General features: G+C 47.7%; 1 protein-coding gene across 10 annotated transcripts in view; it reads right to left on the bottom strand.

Moving 5' to 3' along the window:
• The window catches only part of NRF1 (nuclear respiratory factor 1), a 71,934-nt gene that overhangs the window by 7,592 nt on the left and 43,134 nt on the right, over positions 1 to 21,208 (bottom strand). For 5 of the 10 annotated variants that reach the window (XM_087766751.1, XM_087766744.1, XM_087766752.1 and 2 more), the window contains 2 exons: positions 19,773 to 19,897; positions 4,559 to 4,615 (listed from right to left, as the gene is read on the bottom strand). In XM_087766751.1, the coding sequence (XP_087622877.1) occupies positions 4,559 to 4,615; positions 19,773 to 19,897 (182 nt within the window). Of the gene's footprint in view, positions 1 to 3,989; positions 4,124 to 4,558; positions 4,616 to 11,917; positions 12,013 to 19,088; positions 19,139 to 19,772; positions 19,898 to 20,181; positions 20,528 to 21,208 lie in introns of those variants that run through there. The other 5 variants (XM_087766745.1, XM_087766747.1, XM_087766749.1 and 2 more) reach the window with 5 other exon arrangements.

Below are 21,208 nucleotides of genomic sequence, written 5' to 3'. Positions count from 1 at the left end.
CACTAGATGTATTTCTTGGCAGTAAATGTGGTTCATAGTCAACCACAGGATATACCTCATTCTCCCAGCCACGTATAATTTCTTTTAGCAACGTGACAAAACAGCAGGGACTCTTACGCTTCACTGCTACCGGTTTTAAAAAGGACAGTCATAAAACCAGGATACTGAGCAGCTCTGTCCAGCTGTTCGCAGTCACACATGTGTTCTGGCAACATGGCAGGTATCGCTGCCTACAATAAAGGTAGCACAACCACCAGTACTTAAATAACTGCAGAGCAACTGTGTCCTTTGACCAGATTGTGGAGCAAAGACCATTCCTGTCCTCACCAAGACAGGTAACTGCAGTGACCGCAAGCATACCAAGACTACCTGGTATGTTACGGCTAACACAAAAGAGCATGCACATTAAAAGCTCCCACAACAGATTTTTATTAAATCCACATTGCTTTGCATGGGAACCTGGCTTGCCATGATTTCCAGAAATTATCATCTTGACCACCTCCCTTTTGGGGGACTGACTCGAGAGGCCTTCGAGAGGGGGGAAGGACAGGCAATGGGCATGAGCATGTATTTTCAGAAAAACAAAGCAGATCTCTAACAAGTTCAAGTCACACCAGCTAAAATGAGTGCTCTCAAAGTCACGTTACCCTGAAAAATCCTGACTGTAGAGAAGAAACATCCGCAAACTAAACGTGTCCCTTAAGATACGAGGTGTTGACATGACACCGTGGATGGGATTTCACCCAAAGTCAACTGCAGAAATCAAGCATTTCAGGAATCCTACCACACTCAATGGTGACAAAGGAAGCAGAAGACATCTCTTAACACAGGCACCTACTTTAAGATAAGACAAACTGTCTTCTGAAAGCATGCCCCCATCTCTCCCCCCCCCCCCCCCCCAACTACTGCTAGAGCATCAATGACTAACTCAAATTAGATGTCTCTTAGGACAAGATGATAATTGGAAGGATTTTCACCATCAGAAATGGCTTACTGACAAATCACAAAAAGCCCATGCAGTGGTTTAAGCTCTGAGAACTTTTTAGGCACACAGCAGCCACAGCTCTTCCCTATACATCCTCTGTGCCGTTCATTTCAAAACACAAAAATTGTTCCACCAAATGATAATTGGAAAAAAACTGCAGTCCTTATTCTGCTCGCTGACTGCAAGCGTGCCTCAAGATCATCCATCATCTGTCTTTTCAAGGGCCATTCTGGTCAAAACCACAACAAAGACAAATGTAACAAGGCACCTGAAGAACTGCTAAGTTGAGTCATGGCAACTCGCAGACGGAGCACTAAACCGAGTGTTGCAATCTAGTAGGTTACATCATAGCCTTGACTTTTCCTTAGAAGAGAAGATAAGCACAGGAGACAAAGCAAGATCCAACATTTCCATTGACAACTGCAGAGGATGTAGAAAGGACAGCCCTGGAGCCACTATTTCCTTCCCTGCATCCACCCCATCTTCATGACCACATCTCAGTCTCTCAGACTGTCCCTGGGCATCACCTACCTGCTTAATATTGTCAGTGACTTGTTCTTTCCTTAGCCTTGGCTCCTCTTGTTCTCTTTCAATGAGCTTTCCTTCTCTGCTCGTTCAGAGTAACGGGAGCTGCTGTCTCAGTGACCCATAAAGCCTGGTTGATCTGGGACCTCCAGCCCTACACGGGCCAGGGTGCAACACCATGCTTATATGGCTCATTCTTCCTCCTACTCATTTAGCTTCAGCAAAGACAGCTAGATGCTTGGTATTTTGCGTCAAGTTGTTGTTTTAAAACCCAAGTTTGGATGTTCGGTTTTTATTTATCCCCAAGTCTCAGTTGGAGACCAACCTTCCTTCTCTAGCTGTGAGAGGACAGCTCATTGCACTAGCATCTTTGACACATTTCTATTTTCTTCCTCTCTACAAGGAGGGAAGGGTCACAGCTTAGCCAAGATCTGAAACACCTTTGGCTTAATCTCCCTTATTTCTTTATCTTTTACCTTTGCCTCTATGGCAGAGGAAGGCAATCCATCCTCACAAAGGGACCACTCAGGTACTTGTGGCTCCTTTCAGCAGACCACGGCCAGGCAGGTGTGTCTGCACCTCCCACTTTGTTCAATATACAATCCAAGAGAATACACAAGCCCAGTCTTCATCCCAGAGAAATGACCTAGAGGACACCACTCTCCCTTGTCTAATGACTAACAAGATCCCTGAAGATGATTCCAAAGCTTTTGGGGCTTTTGAGTTTTTGGGGTTTGTTTTGGGTTGCTTTTTTTTTTTTTTGGAGTTCTTTTTAAGTTGCAGTACTTTGAGACAAAAACACTGGGGCTGGGATTCCTGATGTACAGGAGTCTGTTTCTGGAGGGGACAGCCCAACCTATCAAGTGATATACAGGCAGGGACTCAACTATGTTCATGGAATTATCTCCTCTGAAGCCCCAGCATTTCCATGGGAAGAGGAAGACCCCAGTGAGCCAACCTGATACCCAGACTCCTCCCTGGCACAGCAAGTACCCACAGTCTTCAAGTAGTGGTGACAAAAGTCTCCTTCACCGATGACGCTTCACAACTGCCAAGCACCTCTGTCTTTGCAGCCCTTTCCTGACATACCAGAAGTCTTCCATTTGCAATCATCTGCAGCGAGGATAGTAACATAAGGAAAAACTTGCAATTATTTTTAACATTGGAAATGATTAATCTGAAATCCTGGGTCTTCTGTTTCATCCTTATTTTGATGTAGCTGAAAACTCCCATGGAAAGGGTGCTGGGGAAAGAAGGCAAAGCAGCAGTCTGGTATCCTGATGGTGGATTAGCTTCACGCCTTCAGCCCTCATGTCTTACATAAGGTTACCTGTCCTTCCCTTTCCGCTTCACGGGGTGTTGAGGGTGAATTTAGAGCTTGATACCAGGACCTGGACAGAATATTCTGCTGAGGCAGAATAACGCTGTGCCTGTTCAAGTTCCTTTCTTACCTAGACCTCACATACTAGTGCTGGGTCTCCAGGGTAAGGTCACTCTCAAACCAAGCCAATTTGGGGTGTAGGAGAGGTGACAAACACACGAGGAGTATATGTGTCTACCTGTGAAAAGAAAGCTTTTTTACCAGACTCCACGGACGAAAGCTTAGTGAATAACCCTTCTAAGCTTCCTTGATCGGCTGGCTTTGCTGGGGAGTGAAGGGCACACCTGATAAGATTAGCAGTCTATCATGGTCAATCATGTATATAGGAAACATAGTTAAAAATAGAGAAAGTACAGCAACCCCTAATGTCTGCTCAGGTTGGGATTCGCTTTCTTTACGATCCATTTTCTGTTAATAAAAAAAGATGGAGCAGACGGGTATTATCAGTGCAAAGCTTCTCAGAAAGTAGAGACGGGAAACACCTAAGAATAAATTAGAGTCTCCTCCTCTTATGAGAAATCAGATATTAAACCGATGATTGGACTGGCGGGCAATATAGTACCTTCAAGTTTCTGGACAATCACCTAAGAGGGAACCCTATTATATTTTGCCATAATTTACTGACTTGCCTGCTATGCTCTTAACATCCACAGGGGCTCTTCCAGAGGAAGAATTGCATATCGAGACTGATTCTTATCCTACCTTTAAAAACAGCCTCTAGGGTCCTGTATTTTCTGTATGGTCTTATCAAAGATTACTGAATGAATGCAGGGTACCATCTAAAACTGGTAAAATGTTATATTACCTGAATGAAAAAAGTCCATTTTAGAATAAAGTAAGTTGAATTATATTTTTTTTTAAAGCACTGAAACATATTCTAATGAAGTAGATAATTATTTGCCAGAGTTTCTGCAGGAACAATACTCTGGGCATCCTTGCAAATCATAAATAGCGTGCAAGGGGAATGCAGTTGCATAGCAAAAGACAGGTGTGTCCACAGTCCAAAAGCTGGTGGACTTCAACCAGCAGAAGCGTCCGCGGCCACACACACACACAAACTCTCGTATCTACCCTCCTGTTCTGCGTGACACACAGGACAGCCTACTTCTTCACTTAGGTTTCTGCTACAACAGTCAGCCTGTAGTTTCTTAAAGCTGATGGGTGCTGAAAGTGTATTTGTAGGGTTTTCTCTCCTTTGCATTGCTGCTTTAACTCTGCATCGTGTCCGTGACCTTTAAAAAGCCAAATTTTACAAATCCAAAAATGACAACATCCCCACAACCCCATCCATCACCGCAGTACTGCTGCTTGAGTGTTATTAAAATACAGGCTCTGAGCCCGGCTCTGTCCTGCTCCTCACTAATTCTTTACGTAATTAACAATTACGAGAGAGCTCAGCTTGCGTAAGGCTAACAGGATCGGGCCGTAAGATATTAGCACACCCCAGAGGCATGCGCATCTCTACCCCTGGATGTAAATATATATCCGACGTCTGACATCTTCCCCTTGAAAGTGTGAAAAGAGGGGGAAAAAAAAAAAAAAAAAAAAAGGACAGATATAACCCCTTTAACCCCAAGAAACACCACATAGTCAGGAACCTAAAGGAACAAGTGGCAATACCAGCTAAATCCCATTATTCCAAACTACCACCACAAAAATCCACTCACCTGGTGAACATTCTGCTAGGCTCCACTTGCAACCTGAATAGTCTGCTGCTAGGAAGCCTGACAATAAAATGCAAGTGTAAAAGGCTGAACAAAGGCCAAATACTACAGTTGGGGGGAGGGGGGGCAATAAGTGAGGTAATTAATGTATTCATAGGAAATTCACCCAGTAAGCAAAAGGATATATTAAAAAAATTCAATGTCCACATATGGGTAGAAAATTCAATGTCCACATATGAGTAACACCCCAATATTAGGCACAGTAACTTAAATATTCCTACCTTTACACAGAACATTACGTGCATAAGTGGGAGGTAGAGTAAGTAGGAGGCAAGTATAAGATACTTCCAGATATTTGTACTGTATTTTGCAAATATTTAGATGAATGGCTTAATTGGACCAGAGAGGCCCGATGAGAAACGGCTGCACAGAAGTAAGAGTAGTAAAATCCATCTTGGAGAAGCTAAGGCCACCTCCAATAAAGCTCTCCACTATTTCCCGAGTAATGAGGGATGAGAAATGAATGAGAAGCAGAAATGGCTGCCAAAGTGGCATTTCTATGTATCCCAAGAGCAGGAGGCTAGAAAGTTCATGAAATGCAGGCACTTGGCCTCGTCGGTCCCCGAAAAGAGCTCAATGTGTTTTTAAGGCTACGACAGACTCAGATCTCAATGAGTTTCACAAGTTCGTACGCTGCACGATAGATCACATGTGAACACGAACATTAGCATACACTACAGAGCATTTAGCACATGGAGCTACAAAGCAGCTATTGTTCTGGCAGTAAGGTAATCCGTAACCAGATAGTCTCTGGCTTCATCTAAAAAACATTTTCCCAGCATTTTGCTGACTTGTTCAGCGGGAGCCTCTCTGCTACAACAGAGTGCACATTCATGGCCAACGAACGGGTCCAAAGCGATGGGTTCTCTCCCCCGGTGCCCCACTCCCGGTTCCTGCACCTCTTCGCTGGGGAAAATCATGGTCTTAACCCAAGAGAGGTGACATGAACCCACAGCCAAGAAAGGCGCGCAGCTTTTGGAGGAGGACAACGCCTTGGGAAGGCGTTCAAAGCTTTACCTTGCAGATACAGAAAGCTGCAACTCTGGTGTCTCTGCTGGAGCCTTACCTTACACTAGTTCCCGCGTTAGCTACAAGGAGGTAAGCACTCTTCTTTTATCCTTGGGGGGAAAAAGGGCTAGACGCACACCTTAAGGGTCCTTTTTTTCTCTTCTTCAAAGCATACCCTTCAAATCTAGCTATAAAAGCATCCCCGCTACAAACCAGCACACACCCTTGCTGCAACGGCGTTAAGTGTCACAGTGCTTTGGTGTCTGCAGCCCATCTTCTTTATAGGCCAAGGGACCCATGTGGCACAGATCCCCCCCTTCCCCCCGTGTAGGACCTGGCCCATCCTCAGCAAGGTAAGCAATAAATCACAGCCAATACACGACTCAGATGTGGAACGTATCGTGTAAAAGAGCAAGTTTTTACAGTCCACATTCCTCCTTTTCTCGCACACCACCGTCCTCCACTGCCCAGGCTGCGCAGCAGGTGGGATGGGTTCCTACCTCTCTCTCCCGAGAGTACTTATTCTTGGTATGCTACTGCCTCTGGCAGATTCCTCCCTTTTAAACTCTGCACATCTGTTGATAAAAAAAAAAAAAGCTTGGACTCTGGCCTGGTGACTGAAGGCACAGAACATTTGTGCATTGGGGCAGAGCCCGGGCCACGCAGGCTGGGCGGGAGGAAGCCTCTCTGCACGCCAAGGGAAGGCAACGGTGGGCACGGGGAGAGAAAAGATCATTCGCTTTGCGGAAACCAGGGGTCTTCCAGGTGTTTTCTCCTTGTGGGTCTCACCCCGGGTGCGCAGGGGCCCGCAGAGGGAAGACTCGTGGCACACGGACCTGCACGGACAAAAACTGCAAGAAGAATCAAGCAGCCGCTTGTGTAACAGCCTGTCCCATCGCTTCCCGGGGCAGGACAGAACAGGTCGGAAACCGCTTCCCGAGAGCGAAAGGAGCTGCGGTGGCTGGAGAATCCCTTCTGCTTTGCATCTTCTGTGGATGATTCGGACTGGAGCCCCGCTTGCTGGCTGCGGGAACAGCTGCTGTGGCTCAGACCACAGGTCCATCCGGACCAGAAGCGAGAGAGTGCATCTCTGACAGCAGCAAACAAGCAGAAAGCCTAAAACCTGGCCAAGTCCAAGTCCTGTTAATTTGCCACGGGACTTCAAACGCTTATCTCCTATTTGGAAGTGCGACTCGGACCCTTTTTTGCAAAGAAAATATACCAGGAACCTGCGAGAAGATTTGGCCGAGGACATCGTAAGGTATCTGCGGGTTGGAGCAACAGGAAACAACCACGGGCCAAATTCACTGATGGTGTATAATTGAACACAAACACCCCCAGCTGCTGATCCTGGGACTTCAAAGGAGTTGAACATACTATATGTATGCCAGCAATAAAACTCAGCTTCCATTAGCTATACGTTCACCATTTAAATGCAGTGGTCCTGTCGTGCACACACCAATTAGAGTCCCCTAATGCTTGGGAGTACAAAGCTTTTTTTTTTTTGTTTTTGATGGGAAGGGGTGGAAGGGAAGAGATCATCCGGCTCAGGGGAATAGCAGAGAGCCTTTCACTGCAAGGTCTCGCGTTCAAATCTGTCATAGGCCAGCGGTAACAGATGGCCACTTCTGGAGGCTGTTCTGTAGCTTACATGAAATGAGGGATTGTCTCAGGCCACCGGTGGACAACTTATTGAAGCCAGAAACACACTGCTAGCGGTTTCTGGCAGAACTGGTAGAGAAACCGAGGGATTACACGGGTATGAAGCAACTGCTGCCTACCTGATCAAAGGCACCTCCTTCCCAGAGGGAACTGAGGCAAATTGCTGGCAGCTTACGGCTGCCGCTGCCTGCGCGGGGCAGGAACCTCTGGCTGCACAAGCCTGGATCTCGGGCTAAGACTGCCTGCTTTAGCTGTCATCAGCTCCTCCGACTCGTCAGCACCAGCTCCCGTTCACTGAACGTCCCTTTGGACGTGCTTGAGGTTTTGAAGATTAAAATCACAGGGGAAAACGGAGGTGAGGAAGTTCAGGGATCTGTGGCAACAAGGAGGCAAACCCATAGGGATGGAAAGTTTGCTATGATCTGTAAGCTGGGTATGGGAGCAGCAAATAATACCATGATTAATTTTAAACCTATTCCAAGCTAGTGCTCCCTCAGTCTTTCCCTTCTCAGAGTCTGTGTCTTCTCCAGGGCACACTTTAACTTTCTGTGGGCAGATGACAAAAAAAAAAAACTACCAGTGACCGAGTGCCCCTGGAGCAGAAGGGGATCCACGCGAGCCATCAGAAAGTGTACTCCGAAAGGAATTTGTACACATCAGGGAATAAATTAAACCAAAGAATACGGGGGGTGGGAGGAACAAGTCCAATTCAGGCTTAGAAATGCCAACTCTGGTTTTGGAAAAGATTCAGAGGAAACCACTTCAGGAGAAATTACTATTTTTTTCTTCTTGGAACCTGTTTCGCAGCTTCACGTCGACTCACAGAAGCACATATGTGCTCCTGACCTGGCGAGCATGCTTTGCAGAGGTGGCCGGCGTGGCTTCAAAACCACCAACATGCTGATGGACTCGTGCAACCAAGGAGATAGCAGCCTCCCACAGCAAGCGGAAGCCACCGTCCTCCTGTGCTGGCCTGCCAGGGTCTGCAGTACAGGGAAAATGGGGCGATTCCCCTGCAATCTTCCTGCACAGCTGTTTACTAGCTGCGGATTACCACTGTCACATGAGCTGCTTTACAGCAAAGCCAAGCTGTCTTCATGAGCTGAGAAGGTCACTGGGAGACAGGGGCCTCCAGGGACAAACACATCGCCCTCTACTGCGACCGTGATTTACTTCCCAGAGGGATGAAAAACGTTCCCCACTGGTCAGAGGGCAATGGAAAAATGGTTTTACCTTCAAGCCCTCTGCCCAGCTATTGTTAGGGCTCACCCAGTGAAAGGGGAGAGGAGGGATATCCCTGGGGCTTAGTCTCACGCTGTCCGTTTACCAGGCTGCAAACAAGGTGCTGGAAGGTTGGAACAGTCCTTACAGTGACAAATTTACCTTCTCTTCCTTGTGTGCCCACAGGCGAGGGCATCTCACCAACCTTTCGGGCAAGGCCACCCAAGTGTCACCAGCCAAGGGATGCCAAGGTGGAGTTGCATCTCCCCAGGCTCTCATACAACCTGCCGATGCCTCAAAGCATAAATGAATCAATTCTATAGCAAGAAACGTTGTCCTCTTCAAACCCAAAATCTAACTGCTGAACATCAGGGCCAAGTTTTACTCGGAGAAACAGAAGTCTGAGGGTCCAGTGCAGCCACTCGGGAAAATGAATTAAAACCTGCCATCTTCATCATTCTGCCATAGGCAGGTCTGGTGGACGATGAAAATATTTCTGCAAGCGCGATCGCTCACGGGCTCAGTGGTTGCAGGACAGGGCTCTTTACTATGCCCCAGAGGCACAAGACAGATGGGGTTGTGCTTTTAGGCTTTAAAATCAGTCCCTGCTACGGAGATCCAATGAAGAGGATAAATACAGCCACAGAGTGATCCTCTAGACGTGCTCAGAAAAAAGCAACAGAGGAACTCAAGAGGTCAGACCCTGCTAAGAAAGCAGCTGAGGCTGTTTTCAAAGAGGGGTAGAGCACTTTTTAAGGCAATCAAAAAAAAAAAAAAAAAGGCACCTTGAGCAGTCTGGAAACGTCTACACTGCATCGTGCGCCCGGGAAGCGGGAAGGCACAGTCCGAAGAGGAGCACGGAGGGGAGGAGGCTGCGCTGAGAACAGAAAGCGCACATAGCTCCACAGGGAGGAAACTTTGGTCTAATACACAAGCCTAGGAGCTTCGTAAATGGAGAGACACGCAAACCATGCCTCGATGCACCGAAGAGCTGTACTTGGGGAAGCCCCAGCTTGTAGCTTAGCTTACAGGGTATTTCTCCTTCTAGTGGGGTGCCCGGCAGGGGGGAGAGTTCACAAAACCCATCTCATTGCATAAGATGCCTCACACAGTAACAACAGCTTGCTGGGATTTCAGCCAGCTTCCCATTTGGATCAGATTGCACCCTACGCCCACTGACAGCCATTAAGAGCCTGGAGCTCACAAACTGCCCTCGGGTCAGACGAGCCTCCATCCATTCAAAGCCCAGCAACATTTTCCACAGCTCTCCAGCGTACAGCGGGAGAGGGTGGCCTGATCCAGCCCAGCTCGTAGCCACAAAGGTACCTGCTAGGGAAGGCAAGAACCGTGCCCTGCTGTCATGAAACAGCAGATTGCAGCCCAGCTCCGCTGTGACGCGGGGGTGCAGGGGGATTAGAAAGCCCCTCTCCATCTGCCCTGATTCAGTGTAATCGCAGGCTGCTCTTTCAATTCCCCAAGCCCTTGAATGGTGTTAGGGGTAAAAGCGGCACAGCACAGGTAGAAAAACAGCAATGACATCCTCAGCTTTGCCTGTGGTCGCAGCATTCACCCATCACTACGTGGATGGGAACAAGGGGAAGCTACTTCTCTAAGCCAGAGGCCACCTTGCAAGCTAAAATCTGCACTGGAAGATGGTACAGCTGCTCCACAGCAGCGACCATCGCCCACCCTTACTGCCAGGCAGCGAGGGGTCAGTTGGGATTAGTCACAGAAGAAACTATGCCCTACCACTCAAGACACAAGTCTTGCTCCTCTCTGGGAAGCAGCTCACCATGCCAGTGTGCAAGGAGGGTGAGCCGGGACCTCTCGTTTGGCATTGCTTGAAGGACCAGGAGAATGAGCAGTGCCAATAGGAGAAAGTGAGGCAGCTCTTGGTTGTCTGCTGTTAAGATGGAAGGTCTTCCAGAGATGGGCTACAATACCTAACATCTCACAGGGCCCAAAAAGCCAAGGGGGGGGGGGCTGCCCTGTGGTCAGTATAGGTTTGAATAAGTTGTTATTACATGCAGAATCCATTACACATGAACTTCATCCCAGGAGTGCTGAAAAAGCAGAAGCAAGGACAGGCTAGTTTTGATCTCAACTCAACCTACCATCCACCCAGTTCGACACTTATGGGTTCGAGTGCTCAGATCCAGACAGTTGAGCTCTGTCCGCACAGCTATGTCCAGCAGAAATAGCAGAAAAGCTGCCTTCCCCAGCCTGATGTTGCCTGTGGTCCTTTCACGAGTACCACTGCCCTATTTGTGAAGTTGCCAGGAGCCCCGTAAAGGAGCTCTGCTGGTACAGCTCTGCCAACCAAGCCTCTCATCTGGGTTAGGGTTGGGCATGGAGGAGGAGGCCTGGAAAAACGACTCGTCAGCACCTGCGATGGGTCAGGAGAGCAACGCAGAACTAGGCAGCTTCACAGAGCTAGTTTTCTGACTCCATCTGTGCCCTTTTCTTTAGGCCAAGAGCTATAAATAAAACAGCACCGCGCTGAAGATGTGCAGCTTGTCAGGAGAGCACCTCCCTACCCCAACTTGGGGCCAAAGCACCTATCCCCAGATGGCAGCACTAACGAGATCTGCTTGCAGACAGACTACACAAATACCTCCATCCCTTCCCATCCCCATTCTTGGACTGGAAACGGTGGCAAGGAAGGAAACGTTTGTCTATCCAGTTCTGTGCTTCCAGACATATTTAGGGAAACATGCTAAGTATACTGACCGCCATTCCTTTCCTGCCCCTATTCAACCTCATCTCTTTTAGACAAAATGATTAAGAAACCCATCTCTTGCAGGCACCCCAAAACCACTGCTGCGACCAAACTAACTGGTTTAGGTCCAAAGTCCTTCTCAAATACCTAAGCCTTACAGTCAGGGTGCATATACATCAGTGGGATAAAAAAACCCTACAATATACCATCAAAAAAACCCCAAACCTCCCTCTCAAACAAAATCCTATAGACTTCTCAATCGTGCATTAGTTAAAATGAGGACTGTACTCCATAAAGATGACCAGGCCCCTTCCTTCTCCTGCTCAGCGTTCATCTTGGCTGAGCAAGCGTGGAATTGTGCAGAGCTGCCCATCCCCATCACCTTACGCAGCCATCAGGCAGAACGCACCTTCTCCACGAGCAAAGGCGATCTCCAACCACCCTGTGACCCCCCAGATACCCAGATTCAGGGACATAAGCACGAGGGGACCAGGAAAGCTCAGGACCTCAGCGACGTGGCTCTCAAAGCCAAGCTGTTGGGGACTTCGTCACTGTAAATTGAAACAAATGTCTGGAATTTAATGTGAACATTGGCAATGGTAAAGTCAAATGAAAAGTCTCATTAAGAGATGGAAAAAAGCAAGATCCAGTGAATACAAATATATGCCACGTATATCACTTCACCTGCCAAAAGGCTTGGCCTCTTTTCAGTAAGTGTCCTGCACTGAGCAGCTCCTTCTGAAGCCACGTGAATTATTGAGGGACTGTGAGATGCAGACGCAGAAGCCTGGAGAGATATCATACAAACACATGGAATAAATAGGCTTCAAATTCAACCAAGAAACACGATGAATTTCTAGTCAAGCAGCACATTCATTCAGAGCGTTCCCAGCCAGATCAACTTATTACTCTTTCATGATGAAGGAAGGGTCACCATGGGAAGAAGGCTCAGTCTTTGGAAACTTGAGAAAGCAACAACCCTACGCAATGAGAAAATAAGGTCACTGCTGCAGGAGGAGAGAAGCAGGAAAGCCATGCCACAAAGGCCCTTGTGGAAACACGTCTCCATAAAGGCGGCTATGGAAGACACCCACCCTGTCTGCTTCCTTAAACCCGTGTTCATGGCCAGCCCATGCTGCAGCTAGGCCAGGGCACGGTGGGAACAGCACCTCCTGCACCCAACATGCTCATGGTTCCCTCCTTCCATGCAGGAAACCACCACATCCCTTTGCCTTCTCAGCCCTGACGATCTCGGGACAAACATTCCTTAAAATCCATCTGCTGCAATGAAGCTGAGCCTTTATGGAAAAAAGAAAGAAAAAAAGAAAAAAAAAGAAAAAAAGAAAAAAAAAAGAAAAAAAAGAAAAAAAAGAAAAAAAGAAAAAAAGAAAAAGAAAAAAAAAAAAAGAAAAAGAAAAAAAGAAAAAGAAAAAAAGAAAAAGAAAAAAAAGAAAAAAAGAAAAAAAGAAAAAGAAAAGAAGAAAAAAAAGAAAAAAGAAAAGAAGAAAAAAAGAAAAAAGAAAAGAAGAAAAAAAAGAAAAAAGAAAAGAAGAAGAAAAGAAGAAGAAAAAAAAAGAAAGTTTTCTTCCTGACCGCTGCCTCCGAGATGGCTGCGTTTTGGCGCTAGGGTGGATGCATGTGTAAAACAACTGGGATCCCTCAAATATGAAGCTTCCCAACACAACAATTCAGAAGACAGATCGATGAACACAAGTGTCAGTAGATCTGAATTTTCCAAGAGAAATTCAAGATCAGCAGAAAAAACTAAAGCTTTCTGTTACAATATCAAGGATGGGAACTGCCTTAGGTAGTAAGACCAGAACTGCTTTAAAGTATTGCAGCGGACATCAGGCAGCTTCTCTTTTTAAATTTATGGATAAAGAAGAAATCCCGCCCAGCCTGGAGTCGATACCAGTCCTGCTTCCCCTTCCAGACCAGAACAAAAGGGAACATATTGCAACTATGCTGAGAGAGGAGGGCTGCTGTCTATTTCTTTAAATGTAATGTTAATGCCTTGTAATCAGCTTTAATTTTTAAACAGACCCAGCCCTCCTGTCCATTTCCCCTAATTCGGGACACGTGGAAGGTAAATGGCCTATGCTTAAACCGGGACAGCATCAGCTGCGACAGCTGGAGAGCCTGTAAGTCTCAACTGCCTGATAACAGGAATGGATGTCAAAACTCACCAGGGGAGGGGAAACGGGGAGGGCAAGGGAGGTGCTGGAGATGCCGTAAGGTCATCGAGAAGCCGGGAGATAAGGCCAGACGGGGCACGGCTCGTTTACTGGACGGAAACTCACTGAAACCAACAGGACTCGAAGAAATGCTAGAAGTGATGAAACAGCAAAGGACTTGGCAGTGACTCCTTACCCCTAATGAAGCCGGCTTCCCTTTCGGGGTATCGCTAACACCATCGCAAACACACTGCGGAGAAAAGGCGAGTGTTTTTTAGGGGATAGCAACAGATCAAGCCAGGAACTGAGGAACTCCTGGTGTCCCCCCAGGACGCTGCCTTCTCTCTTTGCGATCTCAAAAGCATGTTTCAAAGCTAAAAAGCAGCCTGTAGACTTCATGTGACATTTGGACATGGAACGGGGGCACAAAACTACCCGTGAGGCTCTCCTTGTGCTCCTCCGACACTGCTGCCTTTGGAGAGAGGAGAGAGACCTGCAGTACATCATGAGCGCTCATCATATAAAAACGTTTTCCCCCAAGGAAATAAAACAACAGAACCTGTGAGCATCCCTACCCCAAAAGCCAAACTGTACCCAGAAATAACCATCCTGCATCTCCATCAAGGGACTTATCAAGGTCACTCAACAAGCCAAGGGAAGCCCTAAAGCCAGCAGCACTCAAGCGCCGTGGCATCCACCTCCAGCCTCCCGCTCCACTCAAACAACCCCAACTCTCTGTGCTGGGTTGTGCAAAGCTGGCTCCGTGCAACACAACTGTTGTGCACACGGTGGTGCAGGTAGCGCCTGGTTAGTTGGACCGAAGGGAAAATCTGGTCATCACCACAGTACAAGAAGGACTTGTCTGAGCCACTATTTTTAGCCCTGGTTGGTGGGCAGACAAATCCTAATCGTCAGCGGCAGCCGCCTCGTCATCAGTCCCAAGATGTCAAACCAGAGCCACGCAGCGCCCATGACAGCCCGGCGTCAGAAGGACAGCCTGAGCCGACCGCACCGCCAGCGCTGCCCAAGATTAGTGCCCAAGAGTAACGTAGGACAGCAGCAAAAACCATGAGATCCATCGTGATGGGTTTAAAGCGGCAAGGCAAGGCAAGCTGTGCCAGAGCGAGCAGAAATCATCTGGGCTGGTAAGATTCAGTGCAAACAGAGCAGCGGTCTCAGGTCTTGGAAATACTTTGGCCCTCATCGTGCTGGGAAAGACCTAGCAGCACCATGCTGACTGCTGGCATCAAACCTGTGGCTGGTGTCCCACGATCCCAACGCTGCATATTCCTCACCGCCCACACCGAGGCTCCCCAGACAGCCAGATGCTGACATGGAAAGGGTGCAGACGCAAAGACGGCTGAGCTGCAGTCAAGTACCCCCTTCTCTACATGGCACATGCAGGGAACTGTATGTACGTGACACAGAATAAGCTCATTCTAACTGAGGCTTATGCCAACATATTTTACTCAATGCATCACGGCCCCATTGCTGACAATAACTCATTTATGCACAGTAATTCGTCCTCTAGGAAACACCTCTCCCTGTTCCTGGACCTGCTCAGCGCACGCACCCAGGAACTCCCACTCATCCACCGCAGCTCTCCTTGCTGGCTGCCACCGGCCCCTCTTCTCCCCTGTTATCTGAAACACATCTGCAAAAATTATTTGCCTCACTTCTCCTTCAGATTGGGATTAAATCATACCCGTTTCAGGGCAATACGTCATTAAAAAAATCTGTTCCTACCAGGAAGACCCTACAAAAAGCTCAGCTCTTTCCTTCCTGTCCACTTGGATGCAAGCAAGCTGATCTGCACTTTGCCAAGTTGCTAGCGCCTCGTTTGGGTCCATCTTCCCTAAAAAGAGGATCCAACAGGAAACAAAGATTTCTTTTAAAGACTGACATTTCCAGCAGATCAGCCTCCAAGCCTCCCCCCATCTTTTTTTTTTTTTTTTTTCTCTCATGCAAAAAAGCCACCAGTTACCAGTGGATCAGTGTGCCGCACCTCCCTGTCCCGAGGCATCCAAAAGCAAGAACAGGCAGTTCCCTCCGCTGGGTTTGCCCGATGGATCTCCCTCTGCTTTCACGCTTTCTAGGAGACGTGCACAGCCCAGAGAACAGAATCTCAACTCCTGCCTTGCCCTCCTGGATGTGCTTTCAACTGTAAACAGCCTACACGGAGCCTGACGGGACTGGCAACCGCGCTCCAGGCCTGGAGGTCTCTCTGCTGCCGAGAGGAGGGCTCCCCATCTCCCATCTGCGCAGCCGAGGGTGCAGACAGGTTTCCACCTGACACCTCATTGATTTTGTGCGGGAAGCTCGGCAGCCTCACCCAGAGCTGAAGGCTTTCCAGCATTTAAACCCCTTCCGACATAGAAATCGCCAACTGGAACGGCTCTTCTGCGCAGCAAGTGCCTCGTCACCCTGAGTGCCGCTATAGGCTTGTTTATCCTATGCCAACTTGCAAGATACGCTCCTGTACTGACGCCTTATTTCCTCTGTTTGCGAAAGCAGAGAGCTTGCTAATCCCCCTTTGCCCACGTCAGAGTCCTAATGCTCTCCCCGGGCTTCCATCACAACCCAATAATCCTGGCTCACCCCCAGCCGTAAGCACGGCTCCCTTTGGTTGGATGGAGAAGCGGGTTTGAATTTTTTGGACATCTGGGGGGTTGGAGAAGGGCAAAACTCAGTGTAGGCTCCTCTTAGTGCCCACCTGTACGCTGCCACACCACCACGTCAGTGCTCCCAGGAGCATCTCCAGCAGCATGGGGAGGAGATACATCAGTAAAACGCGCTTTGGGGCCAGGAAAAAGGGCAGCAGTTGCCGCACATGAGGACCAAGGTGCACAAGCAAGGATCCATTGGGTCTGGCTGCACCTAGCTTGGGTCTGGTAAATCAATTCCTCCGTCACAGCTTGATTTCACATCTTCCACTGCCGCTTCTCCTCTTCCCAACACCAGCTCTTTCCACCGTGCCTCCTTCCATGCCGTGTTTTTGAACCCCAGCTGGAGCTTCAAGCACACCACCCCTCTCGCCTTCAAACCGGCTCTTCCAAAAATGCCGCACACTGCGCAAAACTGCAATAACGCCAGGCTTGTGACAACACCGAGACCATTAACCCGACCTTCCTTAGGCAGGGAGTCTGCTCTGTCCTTCACAGGCAGCATCGCACACTGCTACAGCCCTGCGCAGGCACTGCTTAGGCAAAAGCTTCATCAATATTTAAAGACGAAGCCAGGAAGCCTGTAGCCCAAGCAGCTTTCAAGCCCCCGATCAGATCAATGTCAAACAAAAGGCTGCGGTATGAGGATGCTCCAGCGAGCGAGGCCCAGACTGCAGGCTGGCACCTTCGCCTCTCCTCCCCAACGCTGATCGAGTTTCTCTCCTCCAGCCCCGGCGGGCTGGGACGGCTCCAGCACCAGCCCATCCCATGGAGCTGCCCACAGGGCACACTGAAAGCAGCCCCAGAGCACACGGTTTCCTCTTACCAGGGCATTTTCAGTTTCTAGCCAACTTCAGAAATCGGTGCTGCTACAATCCCCTTCACTTGCTTTGAATATTACTTTGCTTTAATGCCAGCCACTTAAGAACAAAACATCTGAGCCTCAAACCATGGGGTCATCGGCTCCAGCATCCCGACTTAGAGCAGATGCTCCAGCGTAGCAAGAAAACCATAATGCACTTAGCTAGTTTGACACTGCATGGGAGCAGGAGATCTTATTTCCCTTAGCTATAAATGTAACCGATCACAAGATTATCCGCAGCCCTTTCGCAGTTCAGCCATGCTGCTGGGCTCCCTACTCCCTGCAAGATCAAATTCAGCCCTAGCTTCTGAGACATTCGTGAACGTACAGGAGTTGCCTCTTTTTAGCTGTCTTGGTTCTCTTGTATCACTTAATTATTATTCAGATGCCAGAGAACGGATAGGAAAAATACCATATCAAGATAGAAACAAAAAATTTAAAAAAAGAGAATAATTACATCTAATGGCTAAAATCAGGAATGAAACACCTTACCTGACCTAAAGCAAATTTGTTAAACTACTGTCTCAGTCTCCCTATCAATAAGATGGGGGTAAATTTATGCCCCTTCCAGGAAAAGCGGTGTGGGTAAGGGACTGGAATCCCTCAGAAAGGACCTACAGAAGGGTAAGAGCATTCCTAAAGAGAAGCGTTTATAGGAAATATCAGCAAATTAAGACTTTGCAAACAATAGAGAGGAGGGGGAATTTGCTGGTTAATACCATTTTGGCTCTGGCAGTCATTTTCCCTCTCTCCTTCCTGCAACCAGTCGCACCAAATCACTCCCTGCTTCATCTCCTCCCGACAGGACTGCACGCAGAGCGGTGTGTCCCCACCGCACCAAATAACCGAGCACCGGTGTCCAGGAGGATGCTCACGCTCACACCCTGGGCTTCAGGGTATGGAGAAGGCAGACAAATCCTCCGCAACCGTGCCGACGCTGAAAATCCATCTGCTCTCCATCCCCAGACAGAGACAGCAGGAATGGATACCAACATCTCCTCCATCCCTAAGGGAGACATATTAGCTGGTTACGTAATAAAACTAATAGCATGGCGCTTCCAAGGACTACCGCGCCGACAAAGCCCTTCCCCTTAATACCACCGGAGATTAGAGCAAATCGAAGAAGAGTGGAAACAAGGCGAGGGGCTGCGGGCGAGGTTTTGCACAGAGGAAAATGCTGCAGTCTCTCCCCTTAATGCACTCTAAATCCCATCTGATTTCCAACTCTGCTGCTAAAAAAAAAAAAAAAAGAAAGAAAAGAAAAAGAAAGAAAAAAAAAAAAAGCCCAGCCTGCATTAAAATGGTATTAATGCTGGGTGAGTGAGGTAGAGTGACTCAGGAAGGGTGTGGAGGAGGAGAGTGGTTTGGGGAAGCATCCAGAGGAATCCAGACCATGAAAGCATTTTGGAAGCAGACCAAGAGGAGCCAGGGGTGCAGATCTGCTAAAGGACGCTAATGTGCTTTTACAAATCTGATTAGTTGCTGGTTTTGAGCATCCAGGGGCAGATCCTTCCTTCGATGAACACACATCTCTTATCCCCCTCATGCCGGGTGCTGGCAAAGTGTAATACAACATAGCCCTACTCTTTCCTCTCAATATCAGATGCATTCCCAGCTCTGAGGACCGGGTTTTCACTTCATTTCTGCTCCCTCTTCAGGCTGGCTGACTCCACAGCAAGAGACATCAAGTCGAATACCCGGAGTAAAATTACTCTTCCCTCCACTGCACTGTTTTCACTGCAAACTAAATATCGATGTTTTAAAATAAGCACGTTCCCTATGAGATGAGGATTTCGATGGAAGTCAAACTCAAGGTCTCATCTAGCCAGATTTCTGCTTTACAAGCAGAGCGACAAGGCATGAAGTCATCGCTCTGCCAGCCGACTGCATGTGCTTGTTCCCCCTTTGACTATTAGAGTCCAAATAGCCCCATCCTCAAGGCAACGTTTCTTTACAACTTCACACTTTGCATCCTTTTTGAGCTTATTTTGACACACCTCCTTCCATTTCATCAAAATAACCAGTGAGTTTCATCTCTGAATTGGGAAAGCATGGTAAAGGCATCAGGCAGAAGCACCGTGCAACTGGCGGCAGTGGATGAGCACCAACTAGACACACTTGTACGTTCCAGTATCGTCTCTTGAACCAGCTTCTACGAACTTACTGTTTTATTCGCTACCAGCTCAGTTTGAATAACTGCGAAAGCCACCAGACCTGGCAGAAGAGACATCCAGATAATAGATGAGAAACGCTACAAAGAATCCCTAGAACCAAGCGATTGACTACGGTGGCAAGATGGGAAATAAAGCAGGAGGCAAACAACCCGAGGCTGACTGCCGAGGGATGACTGGAAGGTGCCACCCAAGTAGAAAAGCGACAGTTGCTCAAGAGCAGCCACCAAGCATACAAAAAAAAAAAAGTCTTGAGAAAGGAAGGAAATGAGTGGGGAATAAAACGACGGTCATATTCTCTGCCACTTCAGAGTGAAGCGTTTTGGAGAAGAGTTTATTATGGCACTGACTAGTTGTGTTAGTTGACCGAGTCTGGTCCTCCCTGTGCTAACGATACAGAGTGGGGAGCAGTTTTCCCCCAAAAAGCTAAGGCTAAATAGCAAGCTGGCAGAAGGAGGAAAAGAGCAGAGCCACCAGCACTATGGAAGTAAACAAGAGGTTAGTGCTACCATTTTGTTCTGAGATTTTAAGTCTCAACCTAGTTAGTGACCATCTGCAGTGAGGGAGAACTATTTTACTAGCAAAAACTTGACATTTCAAGTAAAAGAGAGGAAAAAACCCTAGCTAAGAGCAAAGAAAAAAAAACAGACAAAGTAAAAACTTTCTGGCAGCCTTACCATTGGCATCTTGGACTCCAGTAAGTGCTCCTACTGCTGCTGCAGTTTCACCAGATAGGACAATTTGTCCTCCACCTTGAAGAGTGGCTTCGGCAAGCGTGGCTACTGCATGGGCGGCTGCTTCACTGCGGGCACAGGAAAGGAGAAAGAATTAGGAAGCCCAAACAAACAAATCACTCCAGTACCATCCATTTTAACCAGGCATCGTATGTCAAGAGAACAAATCCGGAAAGGAGGGACTCTTACTGGGCCCAGATGAAGTTATCCAGAGCAGAAAATCTACAGTGGAGGAGGAATACAGGGGAAGAAGCTGCTTCCACTGTTTTTTTTTTCAGCTTGCAGATCTCTTAGTCAGAACATCCCTGCCTTCTTACCTTCACATCCTTTTGCTTGGGACTTTACTAAAAGCTTTCGGACAATCCCAGTAAGTTACAGCACGTGGTTCCTTCCTGCCTCTGGTTTATGGCACAAAACTCATTCTTTTGGCACTGTCACGTTCCGAGTCTCTACAGATTTTAGAGCTTCACCCTTCATTACTGATTCAGCCAGTTCACATTGCACTGAAACAGGCCCAGAGGTTTACCATTACCCGGATCACATCAGCAGCTCTGTATTTAGCTGAGACGGAGTACCTCTCCCCAGCCGAGTGGTTTAATAATTCTTTTTAATGAGTGATCGGTAGCGTAGCATGGTATTCTTAAATTTCTTCATACGAATGAGGTCAGACCAAAGGTCCTTCTCGTACAGCAACCCTGCTGTGAGAACAGCCAGTATCAGATATTTAGGAAGGAGTGTGTATGATCCTTCCCTTCCTACACCCTCTCAGCTTCCGACAGTCAGCAGTGTATTGATTTCCTACATCAGAGACTGCATCTGGACCATCAGGTTTGATTTGTCTAATCCCCTCTGAAACCCATTTATACTTTTTGCTTCCACAACATCCTGTAGCAATGAGTTCCACATTTAATTAGATGCTGTGTGAAGAAAAATTGCATTCTGGTACTTGGAAAACGACTACCTCAGTCTAGCTGGGCAGCCCTTAAGTCTGACATTGTGAGAAACAGAAAAATAACTGTTCCCTTTTTCGTTTTCCTCATGACTTCATAGACTTGCAGTGATCTCTCTCCCAAGCTGAAGAGCCACAGACCACTTACTGTGCAAGGACTCTTCCTGGCTTCTGATCGCTCTTGTCCTTTCCAGACTTTTTCTAAATGTAAGACATCTGCTTGAGGGGGGTGACCATTTCCCACACTATTCAAGACGTAGACACACCATGAGTTAGTCCAGGGGCCTAATCCTGGCTTGTTCTCTATGCTTTTCCTTATAATTCCTAATATTCAACTTACTCTTTTGACAGTATCTGCTCAGCACCGATAAAACATTCCTGGAGGATAGTTCCCTGCACGCTTTCTGAATGGTAACTGGTAAGATACAGT

The sequence above is a fragment of the Nipponia nippon genome, unplaced genomic scaffold, assembly GCF_047370975.1.
Source record: "Nipponia nippon isolate SJK-2023a ecotype South Korea unplaced genomic scaffold, ASM4737097v1 scaffold_3, whole genome shotgun sequence".
NCBI lineage: Eukaryota > Metazoa > Chordata > Aves > Pelecaniformes > Threskiornithidae > Nipponia > Nipponia nippon.
The sequence above is the reverse complement of the archived record's forward strand: the minus strand, read 5'-3'. Positions and strand labels throughout refer to the sequence as shown.